At 36.9% G+C, this 25,061-nt stretch overlaps 1 protein-coding gene across 4 annotated transcripts in view; it reads left to right on the top strand.

Moving 5' to 3' along the window:
* ZFR (zinc finger RNA binding protein) overlaps nt 1-25,061 on the top strand; it is a 75,443-nt gene that overhangs the window by 3,447 nt on the left and 46,935 nt on the right. For 2 of the 4 annotated variants that reach the window (XM_029217104.1, XM_029217106.1), the window contains exons 3-6: nt 13,045-13,068; nt 14,759-15,041; nt 16,769-16,913; nt 20,060-20,278. In XM_029217104.1, coding sequence (XP_029072937.1) covers nt 13,045-13,068; nt 14,759-15,041; nt 16,769-16,913; nt 20,060-20,278 — 671 coding nt within the window. The remainder of the gene's footprint in view (nt 1-13,044; nt 13,069-14,758; nt 15,042-16,768; nt 16,914-20,059; nt 20,279-25,061) is intronic. The other 2 variants (XR_003792698.1, XM_029217105.1) reach the window with 1 other exon arrangement.

Here is a 25,061-nt window from a genome sequence, read left to right as displayed (position 1 = left end):
TGGCAGCAACAAAATCAGAAAGGTTTTAAGTATTAATTATTGTGTTTATAAGTATATATTTCTGGTAGAATGTTAATTTGGGGTGTGTAGGACAAGGCAGATCTCAAGCATGATGAAAAAACAGGAATGGCTTCATGGCAGAAAGGGAACTTGGTTAGATAGGTACCTACTTCAGTAGAGTACCTTTTTTGTTTGAGAAGATATATTTAAAAACTTTTAGACAGACGTTAATTTTATAATAAATCTTGAAAAAAATGATTTCAACAGTTGTAAGAACTTAGGGTAGCAAAGAATGTGAGAAAGATAATTCTCAGTGGAAAAAACTTTCTAATTAACTATCATAGGATCAAATGAGTTTTTTTGTCTCCTTCTTTGGCAGTTTTACAGAAGTTCTCATAGGAGTTCTTCAGTTTTTGAAGGGGATTTGTGGCATAAACAAATATGCTATGTATATGTAATATAAACTAAAGTAATCCCATTATATCCCACTATGAATAGGACATAACTTTTTCTTGGAGAGTTTTAAACAGCTAGTTTCTTGTATTCTTTAGAAAAGCCTTGGTCATATCTTTCTTGTCACCTTTCTATCTACTCAAGACGCTTGTCTGTTAACCTGCATAACCTAAATGTTTAGCTTGTGCTTAAACTAATTTTCTTTGTTCTATCTATAGCTCTTAGTGTATCATTGGTATCTGAATGTTATTCTACCTTCAATAAAGTTAGCTATTTAAAATAATCATTCGCCAACTTTTTTTTACCCTTTTAATATCTAGAATTAATTGAGTTCAAAAACTTTATAGAGTAATGATTGTATAAAGGTACAAAACAATTGCCCCCATATTCTTAGGATCTCAGCAAATGTTGTTAAATAATAAATGTTTAAGTGGATTTCGACTGTTGTCTGGACATTAGCTTAAATTAAGCATCTGTTAGTCAAAAGAAGGCATCTCATCTAGTGATTCTTGAGATGTCTTTAGGACATCTGTTCCTAAAGGATAAGTATCTTTTCACATCACTAAGATAACTTGGGTAGGTTGATTGGCCAGTGAATTTTCCTCCTCTTTTTTGCTTTTTATTTGAATGTAGAGTTAAGAGTATTGTATCTTGAAGGAAAGAATAAAAGTAACACTAGTAAGGTAGAAAGAAGTAATCACTAACTGAGATGGTGAGAAAACCAGGTGAACAGGTTTTTGAAACCGATCTTAGTGATGGAAATTTACTGGCTCTACCAAAAAAAAAATTACTGCAACTGCTAATTATATCAGCTCCTCCATTGTTGAATCAGAGATCTTAGGATTCATATTGCATGAATGAATTTGAAATAATGAAAATTTTCTTTCCAAAAGGATTAGTGCTTTTACAATGATGATATATCCTGTATATGTTATTAATAGCCTTAAGAGTAGGATGAGGGAGAATAGCCCTGTATAGAATGCTTAAGGTGTATGCTTGACTGTTTTTATAACGTTCCTCACAGTATACTATAATGAAAAGGCTTTGGATTTGAATCTCAACTCTATCTCTTTAGACACTTACGCAAGTCACCTAATCTTTCTACAACTCAGTTTCCTCAACTAACTTGCTTTGAGGTGAAGTTATTAAATATAAACCTTCCTAGCCTAGTGCTTGATTTTCAATAGGCATTTTACCAGTGCTAGTTTTCTATAGAGATTTGTATAATAATACTAAAAGGGTTTTAAAAGCTCTCCATAGTTGATGGCTATCATACACTTAATATATAGAGCTTCATAATCTCAAATGTTTTAAAAGTAGGTACTTGAGTATCAATTGGAGGCCTCAGTTTCAGTGTCAGTTTAATAGGGACCTCCAAGTTTTTAATTGTTTGCAAGCAACATGATTATAATCAACAGACTAATATGAGAAATAATAAGAGTTCAAATTTTCTGGATCTAAGATCACTCCTGTTTCAGCAATGTTGAATTAATTAGATTATCAAATTTCAAATAAGTCCTTTTTATATAGCCACAGAATCTATTAAGTAGAAATAAAACTAATGAGATATACAAAACACTTTAAGAAAAAAATACAGTAGGCTATAAAGGACATAAAAGAAGACAAATAATTGAAGATGGGCTGTGTTCATGCAGTGAAAAAAAATCAATACTATCAAGTTGTCGATTTTCTCCTAAGTACTCTATATGTTTAATGTAATTGCAATAAAAATCACAACAGGCTTTTTGGGGTAACTTGATAAAGGAGTTCTCATGTTGATAGTGAAGAGAGTATTTGTCCAAAAGTAGTCATGACAGTCTTGTAAGATCATAAGGAAGGTCTTGTATTAGCAGGGACCAAAAGATGTTATTAAACGGGAAAATGTGGTATTGGTAGAGGGATAGACAAATAGATCGTTGGCTTAAAATAGCCCAGAAATAGATGTATGCTTATGGGCAGTTGGATTAGAATATATAGCTGTTTAAGTAGAGGTATTTGTCAAAAAAAAGCAAATCAACCAAATTATTATTCAGAAGTACACCATCAGGATAATCAGAAGACAGTCCTTGGGCTTATAAATGTAGTAATTGACAAAGTATGTTAGAATTACTAGAATGAGATTAAAGGTGAGGAGTGCGCCAACAACATTGTCCTTGGCATCACTCTATCAGAATTAGGGTCGTTGTTCCGAGTATAACATTTCTTAGTGTTTTGTGAAAGCTGTGTGCAGTGCAGCTCTTAATTCATCCTTACAGAGGGCGAATTAATGAAGCAAAGAACACTGGGCTTTTTTGTTGTTTTAGTATTAGTCTCCTCATGTAATAATATATGTATTAAAATACGTTCATAGGGAGTAACTTACAGTATGCATAGTCCCTGCTTTCAAGGAGTTTACACTCCTGGGGGATGAGGGTAGGGGCAGGTATACCTCCAGGTAACTATGCCATGATAGCGATCATAACTGAGTTTTAATGAAATACTAAAATGGGGAATTGGAGGATTCTGACTATGGAGTTTGAGGTAGGCTTCATGGTCTTTAATTCTGAAAATGGAGGGAAGGTCATTTTAGACAAAATGTGTTGAGCCAAGATAGGAATGAATTAAATCCACCCCCCACTCCTCCCCGCTGGCTGCGCTGTGTGGCATGTGGGATCTTAGTTCCCAGACCAGGGATTGAACCCTAGCCCTCGGCTGTGAAAGCGCTGAGTCCTAACCACTGGACTGCCAGGGAATTACCTAAATTAAATTCTTGGTATGGTTGATAGTTGGTGGGTTCTGAAGTCAGGCTAGCTGAGCTGAATCCAGGATCCCTCTACTATTTGTCATGTGACATTGGGCACACAGTCCTTTGGTACTTGAGTTTCTTCATCTATAAATTAGAGATAATACTAATAATTACCTCATAGGATTGAAATTTAAAAAAAATTCTCCGTCGAAGTATGGTATATATAAAAAGAACTGCACATATAATAAGAATATAGCTTGATGAAATGTCATAAGCTGGACACACCTGTATAACCAGCACCCAATCAAAAAAACACTATCAGCATCCCTGGAGGCCTCTACAGTCTCCATTGTGATTTGAGAATTCAATGAGATAAAATTTGTAAAGTGCTCAGAATAGCCCCTGCATACATATATCTCCATCAATGTTAATGTTATATTCAGTAGACATTTGGAAATGGAGCTCAGAAGAGGGATAAGGGTCGTAGTGTAAATCCGAATATCATCCGTATGGTGGTGATTCACCGTTATAGGTGTGAGCATGGATGAAACCAGAGAAAGTACAGTGCCTGTCATACATCAAACATTTAGTAAACGTTTTTTGAATGAGTGGGAAAAAAAATAGAACAAAGCCATGGTTACAAACTTGGGGGACATGTGTGTTTAAAGTAGGGCCAAAGAAAGAAGCAAATACTGAGACAGGGTCGGGGTGGGCAGAGAGCTGGGAGAATGTAGTGTTCATAAAAACCAAAAGAAGATGGAGTAATCAGCAATGTTAGGGTTTTAGAGAGGCTGGATAAAGGATTGATAGTTAGCAAGATCTTCGGTGTAATTTTCATGGGCAGCCAGTATAGAAAAACTAGAATCTGATCGTTTGGAGCTACAGAAAGATAAGCATAAAATTTTGCATAAGATAGGTCTTGTAGTCGAATTTAGTATTCAAATAAATTTTTTTGTTGCTGTTGTTGACGTGTAGTTGATTTACAGTGTTGTGTGAATTTCTGCTGTATAGCAAAGCGGCTCAATTATACACATGTATACATTCTTTTCCATTATGGTTTATCCCAGGATATTGAATGTAGTTCCCTGTGCTATACAGTTGTTTATCCACAGATAAATTCTTGAGGGTCCTAGAGGTTAAATGGGCTTAAAGTATTCGGAAGCACTGTTTTTGAAGATCGATTAAATGAAAATAAAATTTTTAATTCATTTTTTATTTCTGGGAAAAGATACTGTGCCTGAACCACCCCCTCCCATCCTTGGAAAAATTGTCTTACACAAAACCAGTCCCTGGTGCCAAAAACGTTGGGGACCACTGACCTAAAAGGATAGTAAAATAGTGAAATAATTGGAGGATGTTGCATTGTCTAAAGTATTGCATTGTCTTTCAAGAAGGTATGAAAGAAAGGAGAGATGCTGTCTTTAATAGTTGGCTTTTAGCTTTCCTTCAACACAGTTGAGGAGTCAGAATTACTAATTCTCTGTTCATACTGGCAAAGAGAAGAAAGTTAACACAAGACGATATTTGACAACTCTTAGCTAAATAAGATAATACAAAAATAGCACCACTCTAGACAAATGATAATGGTGAAATTGATTGTATAAGCAAAATCTCAGCCTAAGAGTCTATAGATACAATGTCCTAGATGATTTTTTTCAAACTGAAGAATCAGTGAGTGAAAAATATATTTATAAGGATAAAAAAGGAAAGTAAGATATTCTCATCTAGTTAACAGGAAGGACTTCATTATGTAATATTCTGTGACAAGTTCCAGAACATCCCATTTTGCTAAAAGTATCTGTGGCAGAAATCTTTCATGTTTTGTGATGTTTGTGAACCAAAATTTACTCGATATGATTCATTAGTGGACAGATGCTTAAGGCAGATATGTATACAAAGGTAGTTGGAAGGAAATAGATGGTGTAGAATTTAAAAGATTCTTTAGATCATTCCAAAGCAAAAAACTGATAATGTTTTACAGTTATGGAGCAAAGTAGATGACCATCTCTCTTCAACAAAATATGAGCCATAAAACATTTCAAAACTTTTTTAAGCATTGCATTTTGACAATTCAAATGCAGGAAGATGAACCAAAAGTAATGGTAGGTTAGAACTTATGAGAAAAATATTTGAAATGTGGAATTAGCATTTATGGGATGGACATGTTCCATGTTCATGCATGAAAGTTGATAAGCAGTTATGTTCAGAGAACATGGTGCATTTTGTGTATATGTGGAATAAAAATTCGGGTTTATTGTACTCTGTATTTAAAATTTTCTAATAGTATTTTCATTATCCCTTATTCTTATGTAAATTGTCAAATGACCTCAAAAATACAGAAAATGTAAGAGGTCCAATGGACCCAAATGATATTTCTCCTGGTATGTTGAGAGTTAAAAGATGTCAAGAAAACTGTCAACGGTTTTCATATGTTTAACCACCCTCCCTCCCTTGTAGTCTACCCATCTAAAGAGTTGGTAGAAATTTTAGGATTAGTTATTTTATTTGTTCTAGTTTTTAAGAAGAAAATAGAGCCTGAATTTAAATTTCTTCTATAATTCTACAATGATGCAGTTATTGTTTTAATAGGACTGTGAAGGTTAATGAGAGCATGACATTACAATAACAAGTTTAGGGAATATTTAAAGGTGGTTTGTCTTTGGGATTATTCCATGAGAAAGTTTAATTTTGCATCATTCTCAACATTATAAAATACTAAATGTAAAGATAAATTTGTCAGTGATTTTGTAGATACGTAAAATGCCATAATTTGACCTAGAAAAGTCCAGCAATGTTGAGCATTAAATTTGGACTAATGGAAAGGTTAAAATTTGTTTTGTGTGCCAAGAGAAAGACAGAAAAAAAAGTTTTATCAGTTACTTTACCATTTTATGCAAAATTGAAACAAACACATAACAAAGTATGTTTTCCAGGGGAGAAAAAGCACATTTAATAATGTAAGTGACAGGAGCTGCCTACATTTTCTTGCCTGAGACTTGTTTCCCTGATGGCCTTTCAGAAATGAAACATTCCGCATTTGTCCTATAGTGGTTCCTTTAGAAATTTAGCATATTTCACTTAGTCTAAAGTTAATCATCACCTTTATTCTCCTAAACAATACCAGGACTTAAAATGTTTTAACTTTGGTCAGTCCACTCCTGATTTTTGTGCTTTTGTTGTACTATATTTCAGATGTTCTTAACCCCACAACCGTTGTTGAACAAAATTATTGTTTTATATAGCTAGTGAGTATTTAAATTTGCCTTCGTATTTACCACTTTTTTATTATTATTTAATATTCATTCCCTCTGAGATCATTTTCATTCTTCCTAAAGTAAATCTTTGAGAATGTCCTTTAATGTGGGTCTACTGATAACAATGTTTTTTTGGTTTTTCTCTCTTTTTTAATCTCAAAATATCTTCATTTCACCCTTCTCATTCTTGAGAAGTCATCACTTAGTTTCTAGGGATTTTTTTTCCTCAAGCTACTTGTGCTTCTCTCTCTTTGGTGTTTACAGTTTCACTCAGATGCGTCTTGGTGAGAATTCCTTATTTAATCCTACTTAGGGTTAGTTGGGGGCTCCTGGATCTGAGGATTGTTATATCAGACATTCTATTTAGATGTTTCCTCTCTCCCTTTTTCTTCATTTGCAACTCCAGTAGTTGTAAGTTACTATTTTTTATTCTTTTCTCCTGGTCTTTTAACCTCTTTAATATCTTTCATCTCTTTGTGTGCCTTCTGAGTAATTTTTATAGATTTTTTTTTTTGCCAGCTATGTCTAATCAGTTATGTAATGCCTTTCTGAGTGTCTGATTATAATTTTTATATACTGTATTTCATTTCTGGAAATTCTGTTGTTTTTTTTTTTTAATTCATCTGGTTGTTTTTGATTGAACTCTTAGTTCTTGGTCTTGGTTTTCATAGTCTCTTTAAGTGTACTTATATTTCGTATCCAATACTAATACTTGTAGTCTTTTTTTTTTTTTTTTTTTTCAAACCCTTGCTCCTAGTATCTTGTTTCCTTATGGGTTTTGTTTGTGATTTTTGATTGAGATCTCCTCTTTTTTGGAACATGGTAGCATTAGAGAGGAATGAGCATTTTGTGGTACCTGGAAGGAAATACATAAATAAATAAACGCCAAACCAAGTAGTTAGTTTTCCTGGTCAGCTAATGTGAATTCCAGAGCCCAAAGTAGAGGAGTGCTGGCTTTTTGTTAAGACTTGTCAGGAGAGGCTTCTCTCTTTTACTTGGAGCCAAGGCTGAGACAGGAAAGTTTCCTTACAGTTCTCCCTTAAAGGGGGAAGTGAGCTTTTTCCTAATTCACCTTCTGTTAGTTTTGTGTGGGAGTTCCAAAATTCTAAGCCATTACTTCCCTATGCCTTTGATGTCTCTGCTAACATAGAAAATATTTGTACAGCAGCACACCAGGTAAACTGGGAGGAGATTTGGAGCCCTAGATAAGACTATTACACAGCTGTAGGCAGCAGACTTGGGGCTCTGGCCACTTTTTCAGTGCTCATTTTACCAGAGAACAAGTACTGTTTCCATGTCATAAGATAGAAGGAAACATTTTGTTTAAAGGGGCAGTAAGTAAAGAGCAGGAAAATGAATGGCGAATACCATTACAGACTCTAAGTTAATGTTCTGTATCGTAAAATGGTGGTTCTCAAACTTTTTCGTTTGGGGACCCTTCTAACCTCTAATTATTAAAAACCCCCAAAAGCTTTTGTTTATGCGGATTATATAATACTTACTATTTTAGAAATTTTTAAAATATTTATTAAATTGTTTTAAAATAGTAAAAATACCACTACATGCTAACCAGAAATATCTTTATGAAAAATAACTATATTCCAACCACTGAAAAAGTAGTAAGATGAGAAGCATTGTTTAACATTTCTACAAATGGTTTTTTTTTTTTTTTTTGTGGTACGCGGGCCTCTCACTGTTGTGGCCTCTCCTGTTGTGGAGCACAGGCTCCGGACACACAGACTCTGGACGCGCAGGCTCAGCGGCCACAGCTTACGTGCCTAGCTGCTCCGTGGCATGTGGGATCTTCCCGGACCGGGGCACGAACCCGTGTCCCCTGCATCGGCAGGTAGACTCAACCACTGCGCCACCAGGGAAGCAAACAAATCTTTTTAATATCTCAATTAAGATGGTTGGATTCTCATACCTGCTTCTGCATTGTCTGTTGAAGTAAATTGTTCGGATTAAAATATATGAAGGCAATCTGTAATTGAAAAGGGAGAACCAACCTCCTGAGCCCTCTGAAACGGTCTTAGGGACCCTCAGCGGTCCTTGCATCACATTTTGAGAACCACTGTTGTATAGAAACTAACAGAGGTGTAGGATGCCGCTTATGCGGATGAGTCATTTGTACACATAAGTTATTTAATTTCAGTAGTGACTATAAATTTAGTAGTGTAGTATGAAGCCAGGTCATATTAATGGAATTCAAAAGCACTTAAAGATGGGCCTGAAGTTGGATATAGATTAGGGTTGAGGCCAGAAATGTAGATATTAGAGTTGTGTTGGGATAACTAGAAAGGAGTATTTAAATTCGGGGTTGGTTTGTTGGTCATTGAAGTTGCCAGCTTGAGAATTCTATTCTGATATCTTTCTGCTTATCTTTCATTACTCCCAGAGTAATGTATTAATTAATTAAAAATAGTATAGAAGGGCTGAATGAAAACAACAGTCCCTTATTTTCCTTCTCCCTGCCTCCCAGTTCCCCACCTTTAACGCATTTTGGTTTTATTTCTAACCTCCATATCACTAAATAGTATGCTGCTTTTTTATGTCTTAATTTATCAACTTTATGCATTATAGTTTGGTTTCTTACAATCATGGTTAGGATTTCATACATACTCTCTCATGCTTCTCATTTCTCCTCCCAGATTCAGTGATATGACTATTTCTGTTACTTCAAACAATACACACCAATTCTAGTTCCATCAAAGGTAGACAGTATCTTGGTACTCTCTAAGAATCTTGAAACCCTTGTGCTTTACTTTCCCTCTTTCTCCTCCCCATCCCCCAACTCAGCTCTCGTTTTCCTTGTGATAACACTTACATTGTGTTCTGTAATCATAGTTTATCTTCCGTGATTTAGGTTGATTCTAAAACCTTAAAGCAGAAAACTGTTTCATTATTATGACTGTAAATAGTATTTACTCTGGAGCCAAGTACTGTTCTAGGATTAGAATTCCTCATGTATTCCATTTTTACAACCCTGTATCACTTAATAGAGAATCTTTGCAGGGTCAATTTCAAACAGATTTTTCCTTTTTTACACCCTACTAATTGCTCAACTGAGATCATGACTTTTCTTGAGCAGTTTCATATTTCCTGAAGTCTTTCATTACCCTTTTTTCACACAAATCTTCTTGGTGCCTTGATTATATCATGAGATTTTCCCAGGCTCTTGGTCTACTGTCCATTGTCCAGTCATCTGTTTTCCTAGACATCCTTCTCCTGGAGGCTTCTGTCCTTCCTTTGATTTCAGTCTCATAAACTTACTGCCTTTCTGGGCCTGCTGCATAGCTGCCGACCTGGGCTTTTATCTGTCTCCTGAGTTTGAGTCCACTGTTTGTAGGATCCCATGATATCTTTCTTGTTTTATTTTTTGCTGAAGTACATTTTCATGTAGCTTCCTAAGAAAAGGCATGTGGGAGGTAAACTCCTTCAGACCTTGAATGTCAAAATCATTATTCTGTGTTAATAGTTTAACTGGGTGCAGAATTCTACATTGATAATCATTTTCCCTTGAATTTTGAAGACATTACCCTATTGTCCTCCAGCCACTGGTGTTATCAGTAAGTCTGATTTTCATTTACTTGTATGTAGGTGATCTGTTTTTCTTCTCTCCGGAGATTTAAAGGATCTTTTTTTTGTCTTGTGTTATGAAATGCTATCAGTATATGTCTCTCAGTGTTGTTCTTTCATTTCTGTTTTATACTCCGTAGATATTTGAATTTGAAAATACGGGCCTCCCTTCAAGAGTGGGAAATTTCTTAATTTCTTCCATCTGCTTTTTTTCTTTACTCTAGAATTCCTTTTTGTTGGAATATTAGACCTGCTATATTTATCCTTTCTCTTTTCTTTTGTCTTTATCTTGTCCATGTCCTTCAACTTTATCTTCTAACTAGTGTAAAATTCTTGTTTTATGGATACAAATTAGAGATTTTTAAAATTCTTATCTGTTGCTTTGAGATATCCATTTTCCATGGGTTCATTCTTATTTCTTTTGCAGTTTATAGTAGGTTTTCTTTAAACATCTGGTGATTTTAGCTGGCTGTTTATTTCGGTAAGGCTTCTGGCTGGCTTCACTTTTTGGTAAGCAAGTAGGGAGCAGACCATTAACCTCCAGCTTAAGTTCAGAAATATGAAGGATGTTTTTACTCTTCAATATTAATAATTTCCTAAATACTCTCCCCCCCACCGCCAAGAGAAATACCCTTCCATTTTATGTCTGATTGTTTCTTTTTCTTTTTGGTATCTTTTTGTTTGTTTGTTTGTTTATTTTTGGTGGCATTGCATCTTCATTGCTGCACGCCGGCTTTCTCTAGTTATGGTGAGCGGGGGCTGCTCTTCATTGCGGTACACAGGCTTCTCATTGCGGTGGCTTCTCTTGTTGCAGAGCACAGGCTCTAGGCATGCGGGCTTCAGTAGTTGCAGCATGTGGGCTCAGTATTTGTGGCTTGCGGGCTCTAGAGTGCAGGCTCAGTAGTTGTGGCGCACAGGCTTAGTTGCTCCGTGGCATGTGGGATCTTCCCGGACCAGGGCTCAAATCCGTGTCCCCTGCATTGGCAGGTGGATTCTTTTTTGTGGTATGCGGGCCTCTCACTGTTGTGGCCTGTCCTGTTGCGGAGCACAGGCTCCGGACGTGCAGGCTCAGCGGCCATGGCTCACGGGCCTAGCTGCTCTGCGGCATGTGGGATCTTCCCAGACCGGGGCACGAACCCGTGTTCCCTGCATCGGCAGGCAGACTCTCAACCACTGCGTCACCAGGGAAGTCCCTGTCTGATTGTTTCTTAAACTTTCTTACCCGTGTTGTTTTTATATGTTTGTTTCATAATTTATTATTTAATTTGTCCCAGTTTAAAACTGACTGAAGCTGATTAGATTTAATTTATTCACAAAGGATATTACCACCTAAGTAAAAGCTTCTGCTCTACTGGATGCTTAGTAAATGAAAATCTTCTCATATTTCACAAATTATTTTTTATGGCACAAGATTTGGGATTTTATGTCCTGTTCTATTTAAATTTAAAAAAATTATTTATTTATTTTTGGCCACACGGCTTGTGGGATTTTAGTTCCCCAACCAGGGGTTGAACTGAGGCCCTTGGCAGTGAGAGCACAGAGTCCTAACCACTGGACCTCCAGGGAATTCCCTATTTAAGAAATTATTTAAAGACAGTTAAAAGTCTTACATTTTATGTAGGGATATAATTTAACACCTTTTATTCTCACACCCCAGACTAGGCAAAAACCTTGGTTTGAACTGTTTCAACTTAAGACTAATTTTTATGTAAGCTAATTTGAACTTGACCTGAATTTTTAAAAATTAATTTACTTATTTAGACTTAGCTACTTGATACTTGATTGAACGGCTATAGTCCAGTCTAGTCATCTGTGTCATGTGAAAGGCAGTTTTCCTAAAGGTATTTGAAATTGGAAGAGAATTTCCCAGATGGGTCTAAGATAACAAATCAGAGAATCTTTATTCTGAATAGTAGTCAGCTGCCCTAGCCCTTGACCCCCTGGGAACTGGGACTGGATCATCATTCTTCATGATGCTTTGGTGGAGCATGTGGTTCCAGCCCAGATGATGGTTAGGGACCTGGCTCTACAGAGCAAGTTAGGTTAGACAGCCCTAGGGATGTCTATGGTAATTGCTAAATGCACTGGCATCTTTTTATATGATTCCTGGGAAGGGTGACTATAAAATTTATTGTTCAAACTGAGACACATAGGAGAGTGAGAATACTATTAATAATTATGCTGGGGCAATAGGCATAAACCAGAGCACAAGGTCATCCCTTCATGAGTCGCATGGACTTTTAAAGATCAGTGGCAGGCTTCCCTGGTGGCGCAGTGGTTGACAGTCCGCCTGCCAATGCAGGGGACACGGGTTCGTGCCCTGGTCCGGGAAGATCCCACATGCCACGGAGCGGCTGGGCCCGTGAGCCATGGCCGCTGAGCCTGCACGTCCGGAGCCTGTGCTCCGCAATGGGAGAGGCCACAACAGTGAGAGGCCCACGTACCGCAAAAAAAAAAAAAGATCAGTGGCAGTATAAGTCAAATTGCCTGCCTAGTGTACTTGACATTCCTATTCTACGCCAACTTTTGTTTTTTGTCCTATAGGACATGTTTTGGGGACCATGAAATGTGAACAGATACTCGATAAAGAGCAGTGGGATGAATGGAAACAGTATAGGAATTCAAGACTGAATTTTACATAACCATGTAGCCTCTACGTGGGAAATCTTATCAGTAAATGTTAAATACAAGTTTCACAGAACTGGTGTATTTATATTTTAAACATAATTCTTTTTCTCAGTTCTAGGAATTTTGAAGAAGTATATGTTATTGGAATTTTTCTTAAGGACGTGGAATTATCCATAGAAAATGTCAATGCCCAACCAATTTCCCGCTATTACCGTTTAAACTTCCCTTTTCCTCTCTTATAATTGGCATATATGTAGGAAATGTTAGCTAATTTTAGTATCAAAATGTGGAAAACCTCATCCAAATAGAAATTATAAGAGTTTCTTTGGACTCTGTTCTAAGTTTTTGTTTTTTTTTTCTTTTTCATATTGGGCTGAAATCTGCCACCCTTCCATCCATTGGTTCTAGTTCTGTTCTCTGGAGCAGCATGGAGTAAGTCTCTTCTATTAGAAGGCAGCTATCATATCTTCCAAGGTCACTTTTTCTAGACTGAATGTCCCTAAGTCCTCTACTTTTATGTGAAATAATACCCATACTTATAAACTTCATATTGATTCCCTTTGAACACATCCTAATTATCAGTGTTTTCCATAATACAGTTAAAATATGATGGCCCCAGATTTTAATTCTGTGCCATATTTTTTTTTGGTATTGTGCATACCAGTGAAGAATACCCTGTACTATAACCCATGAATCAAACACTCTAGTTTATTCGTGCAGCTTCAGCTTACGTCAGGTATTTTCTTAGCTATTCTTAACTGTTGGCTCATACTAAAACTTACGGTCAGGGCTTCCCTGGTGGCGCATTGGTTGAGAGTCCGCCTGCTGATGCAGGGGACACAGGTTCGTGCCCTGGTCTGGGAAGATCCCACATGCCGCGGAGCGGCTGGGCCCGTGAGCCATGGCCGCTGAGCCTGTGCGTCCGGAGCCTGTGCTCCGCAACGGGAGAGGCCACAACAGTGAGAGGCCCGCGTAACGCAAAAAAAAAAAAAAAACTTATGGTCAAAAAAAACTTATAACTGTTGGGGCTCTCCTTTTTTTAAGAAGGCATTTTTCTGCCTTGGTAATATAGCTTTAGCAAGTGTGAATGTGAATGTATTACTTACTCAAGAGAACCTAAAACAACAAAAACGTTTTCATTTGCTAACATTTGTGGGCCTGGTTTTATGTGATATAGGCTCTCAATTTAAAAATTAAAGTAAATGTTATTTTAACTTTAGCTGAAGATTCATTTGATTTACAGTTTTAGAAACTGTTTTTGTCTCTCTGAGGTTTAAATGTTATGATTGCAAAGCACCTGACTTAGGTCTCCTTTTGCAACATGTGCTACTTTTTAAGAGAAAAAGAAATGTGTATAATGAATTGCTGCCTGAAACCTGGAAAATTTATCTAAAATAATAGATATTCCATTGTAAATTCTGTACCTTAGAGCAGGATTTCTCAACCTCAGCACTGTTGACATTCTTTGGATAATTCTTTGTTGTGGATAGCTGTCCTTTATGTAACAGCATCACTGGCCTCTACCCACTAAATACCAGTGGCACACATCACCACCTCCTCCGCAGTTTAACCATCAAAAATAGCTCCAGACATGGCCAGATATCTCCTGGAGGGCAAAATCTCCCCTAGCTGAGAACCACTGCCTTACAGCATCAGAAGTATTTAAGTCATCTTGGTAATAGTTTCTACCTTAAATGTTTTCCATAATTGGAGTTAGACTACAATATTTTTCTTGATATGATTTCCTTGTAGAGATTTTTTTTTAACTATAGTACATGATAAAGAACTATACATATAACAAATACTTTTTTAAGTTCCTAGGTTGATCGGTTTTTTTCTTTCTTCCTTATACTTCTTATCCCAGTTTGTCCTCCCTGCTTTGTGATATGATCTTTGATCTGAAACATATGTGTGACTATCTAATTTATTCAGATTAAGGAATGAAAGTTATGCAACAACAAAAAATAGGGTGTTGGTTAGGTGGTTTATTAAGCTCAAATACCCGTTCTTTTGTAGTCCATGATTAAATTATTGGGAAATGTGCTTTTGATTTAAGTTGATTAAACTCCTAGATTTTAAAAATTAAATTGTATTATGTTTATTCTTCTACTCCACAATATAGCCAGCAGCCAGCTTCGGGTGTAGCCTACTCTCATCCAACTACGGTTGCTAGCTACACTGTCCATCAGGCTCCAGTAGCTGCTCACACAGTTACTGCTGCCTATGCACCAGCAGCCGCCACAGTTGCAGTTGCCAGGCCTGCTCCAGTAGCTGTTGCAGCTGCTGCAACAGCTGCTGCATATGGAGGGTACCCCACTGCACACACAGCGACTGACTATGGTTACACACAGAGGCAACAAGAAGCACCTCCACCACCACCCCCAGCTACTACACAAAACTACCAGGTAAGAAAACTACTTTCATTAGCCTTAACATATAGGTTCAGTGGCTTCAGTATTTAATGTAATGTCCAAGCCAATGCTTCTCAAATTTGGGTCTTCCAAAATATACCTCTAATGATACAGAAAAGTGAGTGTGTATTCCTATAATTTGGGGGCGTACTCCAAGCATTAAGTTTCCTTGTGGTGAGTTTTATATTAATAATCCCCCAGTGCATTGCAGTCCACTCTATATATATGTTTGCTTTAATTTAAAAAATATAGTAATTGGGACTTCCCTGGCACTCCAGTGGTTAAGACTCTGCGCTTCCACTGCAGGGGGCGCAGGTTCGATCCCTGGTCAGGGAACTAAGGTTGCACATGCCACATGGCGTGGCCAAAAAAAAAAAAAAAAAAAAAGATACATTAATTACTGGTTAAGTATTTTAATTTTATTACAAGTTTTTGAGAAAAATTAAGACATATAGGGTCTTCTGCCCCTTTTTTAAAATTTTTATTTATTTATTTTAGGGTCTTCTGCCTCTTGTTGGTACTATGGCATTATTTATCCACTTGGGACACACCTGTGTCTCCTATTTTGAGAACCATGAGCCTCAGCTGAATAGGACAAATTACATAGTGTCTTCTTGAAACTTATCAAGGGTGGAAATTCTGTTGCCTAAATGTACATTCTTCCCTCAAGGTGTTCTTTCTTAGTTTGTAATAGAAATTGATCCTGCTCTTAATTCATCTAATTGCTTCTTGTTAGGTTTATAGGGACATAAAGATCTAAGTCTGTTTATGGTAATATAATTCTCTTTATGTCTGATATGACACTAAATTACTACCTGCTTATTTAATTAAATTTGGTCCTAATCCTTTATCCCATTTTTTGTTTGTTTGCTTTTAGGATCTGTTTTTTAAACTTTGGTCCTTCTGGACTTTGCCTGGTTTTTAAATATTCTTTCTAAAATACGGGGATTTATTTTGTTAACTAAGAAACTGACATGAATCGGCATTATTAGTATTTGCTACTAATATTTAGTAGGTTACTAAACTCAGGATTACTTTAACATGTGTGATTGTTTTCATTTTGTCCAGAGACAGAATATAATAAATTTTATTGGTTTTGATAGGATGTATGAAGCCCATCATTTTCTGGGCCCTGCCAACTCTTTCTGCCTTTCCTCCTGCATACCTCAGGTGTACCTCCCCAGTTCTCCTCACTATATGCAGTGCCAGAATTCACCCAGCTCACCGTGATCTTCACTGCCTTGGAGATTTATATTTAGCGTTCCTTTCCCTTGGAACCTCTGTTCCCCTTTCCTCCACCTGGAAGCTCCTACTCAGCATTATGTTAATGAATAGTAGTAAATAAGGAAGAATGAAAAGAAAGCTGGAACAGTCACAAAGCTTAGAACATCCAGGTGTTCTTTACTGTGGCATCCATCTTTAAGGCAGATTCGCCAAGCAATTTTTTAATAAAATTAATTTTTAAAAAAAATAATCCTTATTTTAAAATTTTGATGATTTTTCCGATTGTAAAAGTTAAGCATACTGCTTAAAATGGTTTTGACCTTATTTGATGAAGTCCAAAATGAATGCCCTTTGTATTGAATTTGAATCTTCTGTCTCTGTTCATACATATTTAGGCTTTTGTTTTCTTTTATTGCGTTTTTAATATAGTAAAGATGAAGGGTTTTTTCCGTCTGCCGCTTCACTCATAGCAAGATTTTCTTTCATTCTCTCTTTAGGACTCGTACTCATATGTAAGATCCACAGCTCCTGCTGTAGCTTATGATAGTAAGCAGTACTACCAACAACCAACAGCAACTGCAGCTGCTGTAGCTGCTGCCGCCCAGCCTCAGCCTTCTGTTGCTGAGACCTACTATCAGACAGGTGGGTTTTATTAACATATGCCCTTTCATTGTGCACTATTGAAACATATTATTCAAGGTGTTTTTTAACGAAAATATGCTTTTGAATCCATCTAAACTCATTGTGTTATATTACCTTGAGGGGCAGGTTCTAACCACGTCCTTCTCTTTTTTCACAAGAATGCCTTTGAGTCCCAAAGAGAGAAGACCTTGGAGGCAATTCATAATCATGTCCTTCCTTCCTGGAAGTGTATTTCATATCTGTTCTTCAGATTATAGTTCTTTTCCTGTTGAAATAAGCTGTACAAAAGAAGTTGTGGCCATAACTTCTGGCCACCTTCTTCTCGTTGTCTGAAATGTCCAGACATAACTGCTGACTGCCTTTGTAACTAGTGGAGGCCCTAGTATGGTTTCCATTTTGTGGACCCTTTTTTTTTTTGGCTGTGCCGTGCAGCTTGTAGGATTAATAGTTCCCCAACCAGGGATTGAATCCGGGCCCTCAGCAGTGAAAGCTCGGAGTCTTAACCACTCCGACTGCCAGGGAATTCCTGTGGACCCATACTTTTAACTCATCTTTCTCTGATCTGTAATGACAGTTGGTTCCGTTACCAGCCACTCATACTACAGTATGTATTAATGGTTTGAATGCAGGAAGTATTTTGTTTGCAAAGAAGCCTACATATTTGTAGTCTTTAAAAGATGGGTTTTTTTCATATTTAATTGAGAACTTTTAAAGCAAAGCTCTCTTAGTTCTGAAAAATAGCAACTCCTTTACTTTAATTTTTTTTTTTTTTTTTTTTTTTTTTTGCGGTACGCGGGCCTCTCACTGTTGTGGCCTCTCCCTTTGCGGAGCACAGGCTCTGGACGCGCAGGCTCAGCGGCCATGGCTCACGGGCCTAGTCGCTCCGCGGCATGTGGGATCTTCCCAGACCGGGACACAAACCCATGTCCCCTGCATAGGCAGGCGAACTCTCAACCACTGTGCCACCAGGGAAGCCCTACTTTAATTATTTTTGAAGGACCATGAGTGTGTGGGTAGAGCCTTGGATTAGGAAAGAGTAGAATTGGTTTCTAGCACTGGCATTACCACAGTGTGGGCAAGTGATTTTTTACCTCATTTCATCTCTGTTCTCTTATCTGTGAATGGGGTAGTTGACTCAGATCTTTTTTTTTTAATTATATCTTATTTTATTTTATTTTTTTTGCGGTACGCGGACCTCTCACTGTTGTGGCCTCTCCCGTTGCGGAGCACAGGCTTTGGACGCGCAGGCTCAGTGGCCATGGCTCACGGGCCCAGCCGCTCCGTGGCATGTGGGATCTTCCCGGACTGGGGCACGAACCTGTGTCCCCTGCATCAGCAGGCGGACTCTCAACTGCTGCGCCACCAGGGAAGCCCTGATTTATTTTTGAGTAATACTTTTTTATTATTATTTATTTTATTTTATTATTTTTTGGCTGCATTGGGTCTTCGTTGCTGTGCACGGGCTTTCTCTAGTTGCGGCGAGCGGGGGCTGCTCTTCGTTTTGGTGCACAGGCTTCTCATTGTGGTAGCTTCTCATTGCGGAGCGTGGGCTCTAGGCGCATGGGCTTCAGTAGTTGTGGCGCACAGCCTCAGTAGTTGTGGCTCGCGGGCTCTAGAGCTCAGGCTCAGTAGTTGTGGTGCACAGGCTCAGTTGCTCCGCAGCATGTGGGATCTTCCCAGCTCAGGGCTCAAACCCATGTACCCTACATTAGCAGGTGGATTCTTTTTTTTTTTTTTTTTTTTTTTTTTTTTGCTGTACACGGGCCTCTCACTGTTGTGACCTCTCCCGTTGTGGAGCACAGGCTTTGGGCGCGCAGGCCCAGCAGCCACAGCTCACGGGCCTAGCCGCTCCGCGGCAAGTGGGATCCTCCTGGACCGGGGCACGAACCCGCGTCCCCTGCATCGGCAGGCAGACTCTCAACCACTGCGCCACCAGGGAGGCCCAGCAGGTGGATTCTTAACCACTGTGCCACCAGGGAAGTCCTGACTCAGATCTTTCTAGGGTACTTTTAGTTCTAAGATTGATTTTATGAGTCCCTTAAAAGTGGTTTAAAAATATTTTGCATTATAATGACCCTGACTTTTCTTATCGTCTCTTTTCTAATGATTTGTGGGTACAGTGAACTATAATGAACTTCCTGATTAGTTACCAAGGTTAGATAGATTGTGCTTAAGAGTACTGAAGTGATCTAAGAGTCAGAAGACCTTGGTGTAGTCTGAACTCTGACATTGACCATGTGACTTCTGTGAATCATTTAGCTCCTGGACATCAGGGTTTTTTGGTAAAATGTTGTACTCTTCTATATGTTGTGTGGATCAAATTTCATACTATGTGTAGGAAAAGTTTTATAAACTCTTAAGTGCTATTTATTTCAAATACCTTTACTTAACTAGGCATGAAATGAGTTTGGCCCCTGATATTTGGGCCTTTCTCAGAAAATTACATTTGTATGCTTTACTGATTATTAATAACAGATTAATTATTAATTTAGTGATAATAAGTCTCAGATTCTTAAAGTATACATTTGTTTTAATATGTTCAAGGGCAGTGGAAAGTTTAGCAGAGACATTAATGCTAGCCATTTAAGAACAGCTGCACTCATGCTATTGACATTTGAAGAATTAAGTCAGTAGCACCTTGTGGGTTGTAATTAGATTGAAGTTCACTATGGATAAAATCAGTAAAATGCCATGAATAGTATATGAACAAGTTCCATGTAATTAAACATTGAAAACTTCACTGTGACTTAAATTATACTTTGAGGCTCTCTCTATTCTGTTCCCAATATTAAGCATAACTCTCAAGTAGACTGACTAGCCCAAATACACACACACACACACACACACATACCCTTTTCTAAAAACTTTGTTTATTGCTAACATGTTTTAAATAGTGCTGGTGTTTTAGTTAGTGAGAAGTTTTGACAAATGTCATTTTGGAAATATGTAAAAAGCATATGTGGAGGGATAGTAAATTTATACAGATGCTATATTTTATTAAGTTGGTGATAAGAATTTTATCAAGAAGAAATTGCTAACATAAAATTTACAGTTCATGATGTTTACTTTTTTTTTTTCTAGGATATTGGTACAGTAACTATAGTGGTTCACCCTTCTAATTTTCTGATGTCTCTTTCCCAATTTAGCCCCTAAAGCAGGTTATAGCCAAGGTGCAACTCAGTATACACAAGCCCAGCAAACTCGACAAGTGACAGCCATAAAACCAGCCACACCAAGTCCAGCTACCACTACTTTCTCCATTTATCCTGTATCCTCCACCGTACAGCCAGTAGCAGCTGCAGCTACTGTGGTGCCGTCCTATACCCAGAGTGCTACTTATAGTACCACGGCAGTTACTTATTCTGGTAAGGCTGATAAACTGTGTTTAAATGAGTAAGCAAATTAAAAAGAGACTCACCAAGAAACTATCTTGATTTTCTATGGAATGATCTTACTCCCAGTAGCAAGAATTGGATTAATTGATAGGCGTTAATACAAATATATGTGCATAATGTGACAAATGAACCATAATCGAAGTTGTAAGGGTTTTTTTGGTTTGTTTGTTTGTTTTTTATTAATTAGATAAAATAACACCTAGTATTCTACAGGGTCATTTCCTGTCTGACTTTTCCAAATGAGTTTGAAAGTTCAAAGTTAACTTCAGGAAATAACCACTGACAGATTCTTTATATTTTTTTCATCTCTCAAGAAGCTATATTTTCATATTTATCCTCAGGAATAAGTAACCTTGAAAATATTGGGGGCCTTTATAAACATCTATAAGATTATGGTTATATAACACATCTCTTGGAAGGACAGAGCAGATTTATTTTCCTTAAATAATCATATATTTTCCCTGGAGAAGAATAATTACTAAAACCTTCTTGCTGTGCCCACTGCTCTTCCTAATTTCCAGCTGAGGTACTTTGTAGTGTTGCAGTGATGAAAGTCACACATGGCTTTTTTGAAGACACTTAGCCTTGTATTACTGTATGGTTTGTTGTTGTTTTGCATTTTATTTATTCCTTAATATGCTGTCTTGTTCCATGGAGGATTTAAGGTGACATAGGCCGTTGCATTTCTTACCTCTTGATGTTCTTGTGGTAGCCTAGCTACTGAATTTCTAAACTATTTTTTTATTTTTTAGAGATTTTTTAATCTCTTACCCTATGTCAAATCCTGTGCTTGGTGCTAGGGATAGAAATCAGGCAGGCATGATGTATTTGGGATCAACAGTTATTGTGGCTGGAATATAGGATACATGGGGTAACTATGAGGAGCTGAGGCTGGAAATGTCAGTGTGGAAAGTTTTGTAGGGTCTGCTGTGGTGTCTGTGTTTATCCTGTGGGCAGACAGGGTGCTAAAGAGGAGATCTCAAGAAGGGGAGCAATGGGAACACATTTATAAGTTAATTAAGACAGCCATGTGGAAATGAACTGGCATGAGGAGATGTTATTCAGGATTGCCCAGATACAACTTTTCTGCCTTTCTCTGATTAGCTAGTTATAACTGTAAATGGAGTTATTTCAATGAAATCTGTTTGGACACTAAAAAAAAAATCCACATTAGCTTTAACAAAATAAGGAATACGATAGTATCCTTTCCTACTCCTTGTTTCTCTCCTGCCTGTGCTCCTTCTCCCATTATCTTTTCTCTGTCTCAGTGTTTGTCTCTCTCAGTTGCTCGAATATACCTTACACAGAATGAAGATAATTATTTTTATGTACTGCTTTATTATGTAAGTAATACATCATTTTAAACCTTGAAAGTATGGATTAAAAAGGAGAAAAAATTAAATTACTAGACATCTACCCCTAGACATTAATTACCATTAACATTTTAGTGCATGTCCTTCTAGACTTTCTTCCATGGGAATATGCATATATAAACATCATGGTTTCTTTATAAAAATGAATTTGTCTTGTATCTACTGTAGTGTAAACTCCTTTCCTCATTGTGAATGTTCTTTCTAAGTATAGAGATACACCATTCCTTGGATTCATGTTTTTTCCCCAATTTTAGAAAATTTTAATTCTGCAGAAAAGTGAAAAAATATTATAGTACAACAAATGCCCGCACAACATTTACCTAGACTCACCAAGTATTATTTTGTTACATTTGCTTTATCTCGCCTCTCTTTAAACATATTTTCAAATGGTTTAGCAGTGTTTTGTAAGTTGCAGGCAACATGGTGCTTTGCCTATAATTCTTCCACATGTATTTCCTAAGAATAGGGGCATTCTTTTATATAGCCACAATTCAGATAAGGAATTGGACATGGATATTATCTAATAAATTTTCTCCAGTTGTCCACAAATGTCTTTTATGGCTGGGCTTTCTCTGTGGTTAATGTATTTGTGTTTGTGCTTTGTTTTAAATTTACGGTCCAGTCAAGGATTATGGGTTGTATTTGGTTGTTAGCTTCAGTTTCCTTTAATGTAGAATAACCCCTGTTTTTATCTTGTCTTTCATGACCTTGATGTTTTTGAAGAGTTCAGACCAGTCTTGTAGAATATCCCACAATCTAGATTTACCTGATTTCTTTTATGTTTAGATTCTGGCAGCTTTTTAGTTAATTAAACTGCCTATGTGAGCATTACATTTCAGCACATCAGGTGCACAAAATAAATGTCAGTTTATTCCTTATTGATGGTGCCAAGTATAATCACTGATTAAAGTGGTGACTACCAGATCTTTCCATTGTAAAGTTACCTTTTTCCATTTTATAATTAACCAAGTAATCTGTGGGCCTATTACTCAACTACCTTTCTCTCTAAGGTGTTAGATCCTATGAAAATCTCAGTAACTGAATCAGGTTCTCCAATGGTGAATGCAAAATCCTTTTACTAAGAATCAATGCAAAAGGATTTGGATTCTTAGACATTCTTCCCTAAAAAGGAGTCCCCTCACCCCTTCTTTTTTAGTATTACTGTGGGCTCCTTTTTTATTCAATGTAGTATCCATTGCTTTCATTTTTCTTTCTGAGGCACACAGTGTCCCAAATTTGGCCAGTGAGATCCTTTTCAAACCAACTCTGAGTCTTTTGAATTTGGCATCACTTGTCTTTGAGCACTTCTTTCCTTTCTGGCACAGTAAGATGTTATTCTGCCTGATTCACCATTGTACCCCTAGCATCCAGCATAGCATTTGACATAGGGAAAGAGATAAAAAACCTCTGAGAAATAAAAAAATATTTTAAAAATTCAGTAGCTAGGCTTCTAACAGCCAAGATGCAACAAAACATCAAGAGATAACTGAAATTGCCCATATCATCCTAAATCCTGCACAGAATAAGACAGTGTATTAAGGAATAAATAAAATGCAAAACCACAACAAACTTTGAGCCTTTCCTGCCCTAGACTCACAATTAGCCATTTCACAAAGGAGCGCCTTGGTTTCTGTATGGCATTGGTATTTAGAAACCAAGACCTATGCTTAGAAAAACATAGTTTTTAATGACTAATACTGTCTTATTGTATGCATGTACCACATTTTAAAGGTTCTTTTTGGGGACACTTAGTTTCATATTAAGGAAAAACTAGAAACGACACTAGATAAACATCCTTTTATGTAAAGATTTGTGTGTTTACCAGTTGTTTCCCTAGGATAAATTCCTAGATTTGGAACTGTTACATCAGAGTATACACTTTTTAAGGAACATGTGATACACAATGTGAAATTGCCATCCAGAGAGATCATTATTAGGGCTTCTGAATTCTGTATCTGCAGTTTTATATCAGCTACAACTTAAGTCAGCTATTCTTTTTATCTCATTAAAAATGAGTTCTAGAGTATTGGTACCTACGAAATGATGACTTGTAGTATGATGCATTTACTGTTGAAGTGATAGTTTTTGTTTCTGATACCATACCTTTAAAAATTATATTTTAACTGCTATAATTATGCAACTTTCTAATTGACAGGTATTTATAATAAAGGTGCTTTTTAAGTGAAACTGTTTTAGCATTTCCAAATTGAGCTTTTACTTAATTTAGAGACACATCCTTATATTTATTTTCCCATAGTGCTATATAAGAAATGTACGTTTGTTTCCTAGTAGTTATAGGAGATTTAAAGGTATTCCTTAGCAGAATTCCAGAACCTTCAGCCTACCTTTCAGTTTATGCTTTGATTTTTTTTTTTAAAAAGCTAAGTAGTAAGCTATAATTAAGCTTACCTTTTTATTAGTTTTAGACTACATGTGTACAAATGAAGGAGGTTATTTTGTAAATATTTTGCTTAACCTAGTGATTTTTGTTGTTTAAATAACACAGAGGACCTTACGATCTCTTAGCCTCAGTTGTTTCATCTCTAAAGTAAGTATAGTAATACCTGCAATACCTAACTTACAGTTCTGTTGTGAGACTTCACTGTGTCTGGAACACTGCTTCCCATATTGTGGATTCTCAATTTTAAACCTAGGGAATTCCCTGGCATTTCCAATGGTTAGTACTCAGCGCTCTCACTGCTGTAGGCCTGGGTTCAATCCCTGGTTGGGGAACTAAGATCCCGCAAGCCGTGAGGTGCTGCCAAAGGAACAAAAAAAACCGCTAGAAGTCCTGGTCATCCAGCATTGTAGGATGCTGCTGCCCTTATTCTCCTTTTTATTTTCTTGATACATAATTCCTGAAGTTATATTTTAAGTGGCATGTTTACAGTTCCTACACACAACTAGTCATTTGGAAATTTTATATTAATAAAGATTTTATATAGAAATTATGGTCCTAACCAGTAATAATCCACAAGTAGCTTTGTTATTTTAAAAATCAGACAATTTTATGGTGTTGTTTAAAGAGCGAAATTTAAACTGTACGTGTTTCTGACTATAAATGTGAAAGTATTTGGCTGTGAGCTTAATTATATTCTTTTATCACAAACTTCAGTAATAGAGGCCACTTGTAGGACTGACAAAGAATTTATTGATTTATAGAATTTTTCTTTTAACCAATTATACCAAGTGTTTTCTAATTTTTAGAACTCTGATCATATGCTTATTATTGATGTGTTTACCTGCTTCTTTCTGCTTTCATTTTTAGGTGTTTTCTTCCGTTACCACATTTTCTTTCTTTATATCTTCATAAGCATTTATATAATATAAGTAGCCCAACTACTTTCTCTCTCTCTCTCTCTCTCTCTCTCTCTCTCTCT

The sequence above is a fragment of the Monodon monoceros genome, unplaced genomic scaffold (assembly GCF_005190385.1).
Source record: "Monodon monoceros isolate NGI ecotype Baffin Bay Population unplaced genomic scaffold, NGI_Narwhal_1 Super_Scaffold_12, whole genome shotgun sequence".
Classification (NCBI taxonomy): domain Eukaryota; kingdom Metazoa; phylum Chordata; class Mammalia; order Artiodactyla; family Monodontidae; genus Monodon; species Monodon monoceros.
This window is presented reverse-complemented; position numbering and strand designations above follow the sequence as displayed.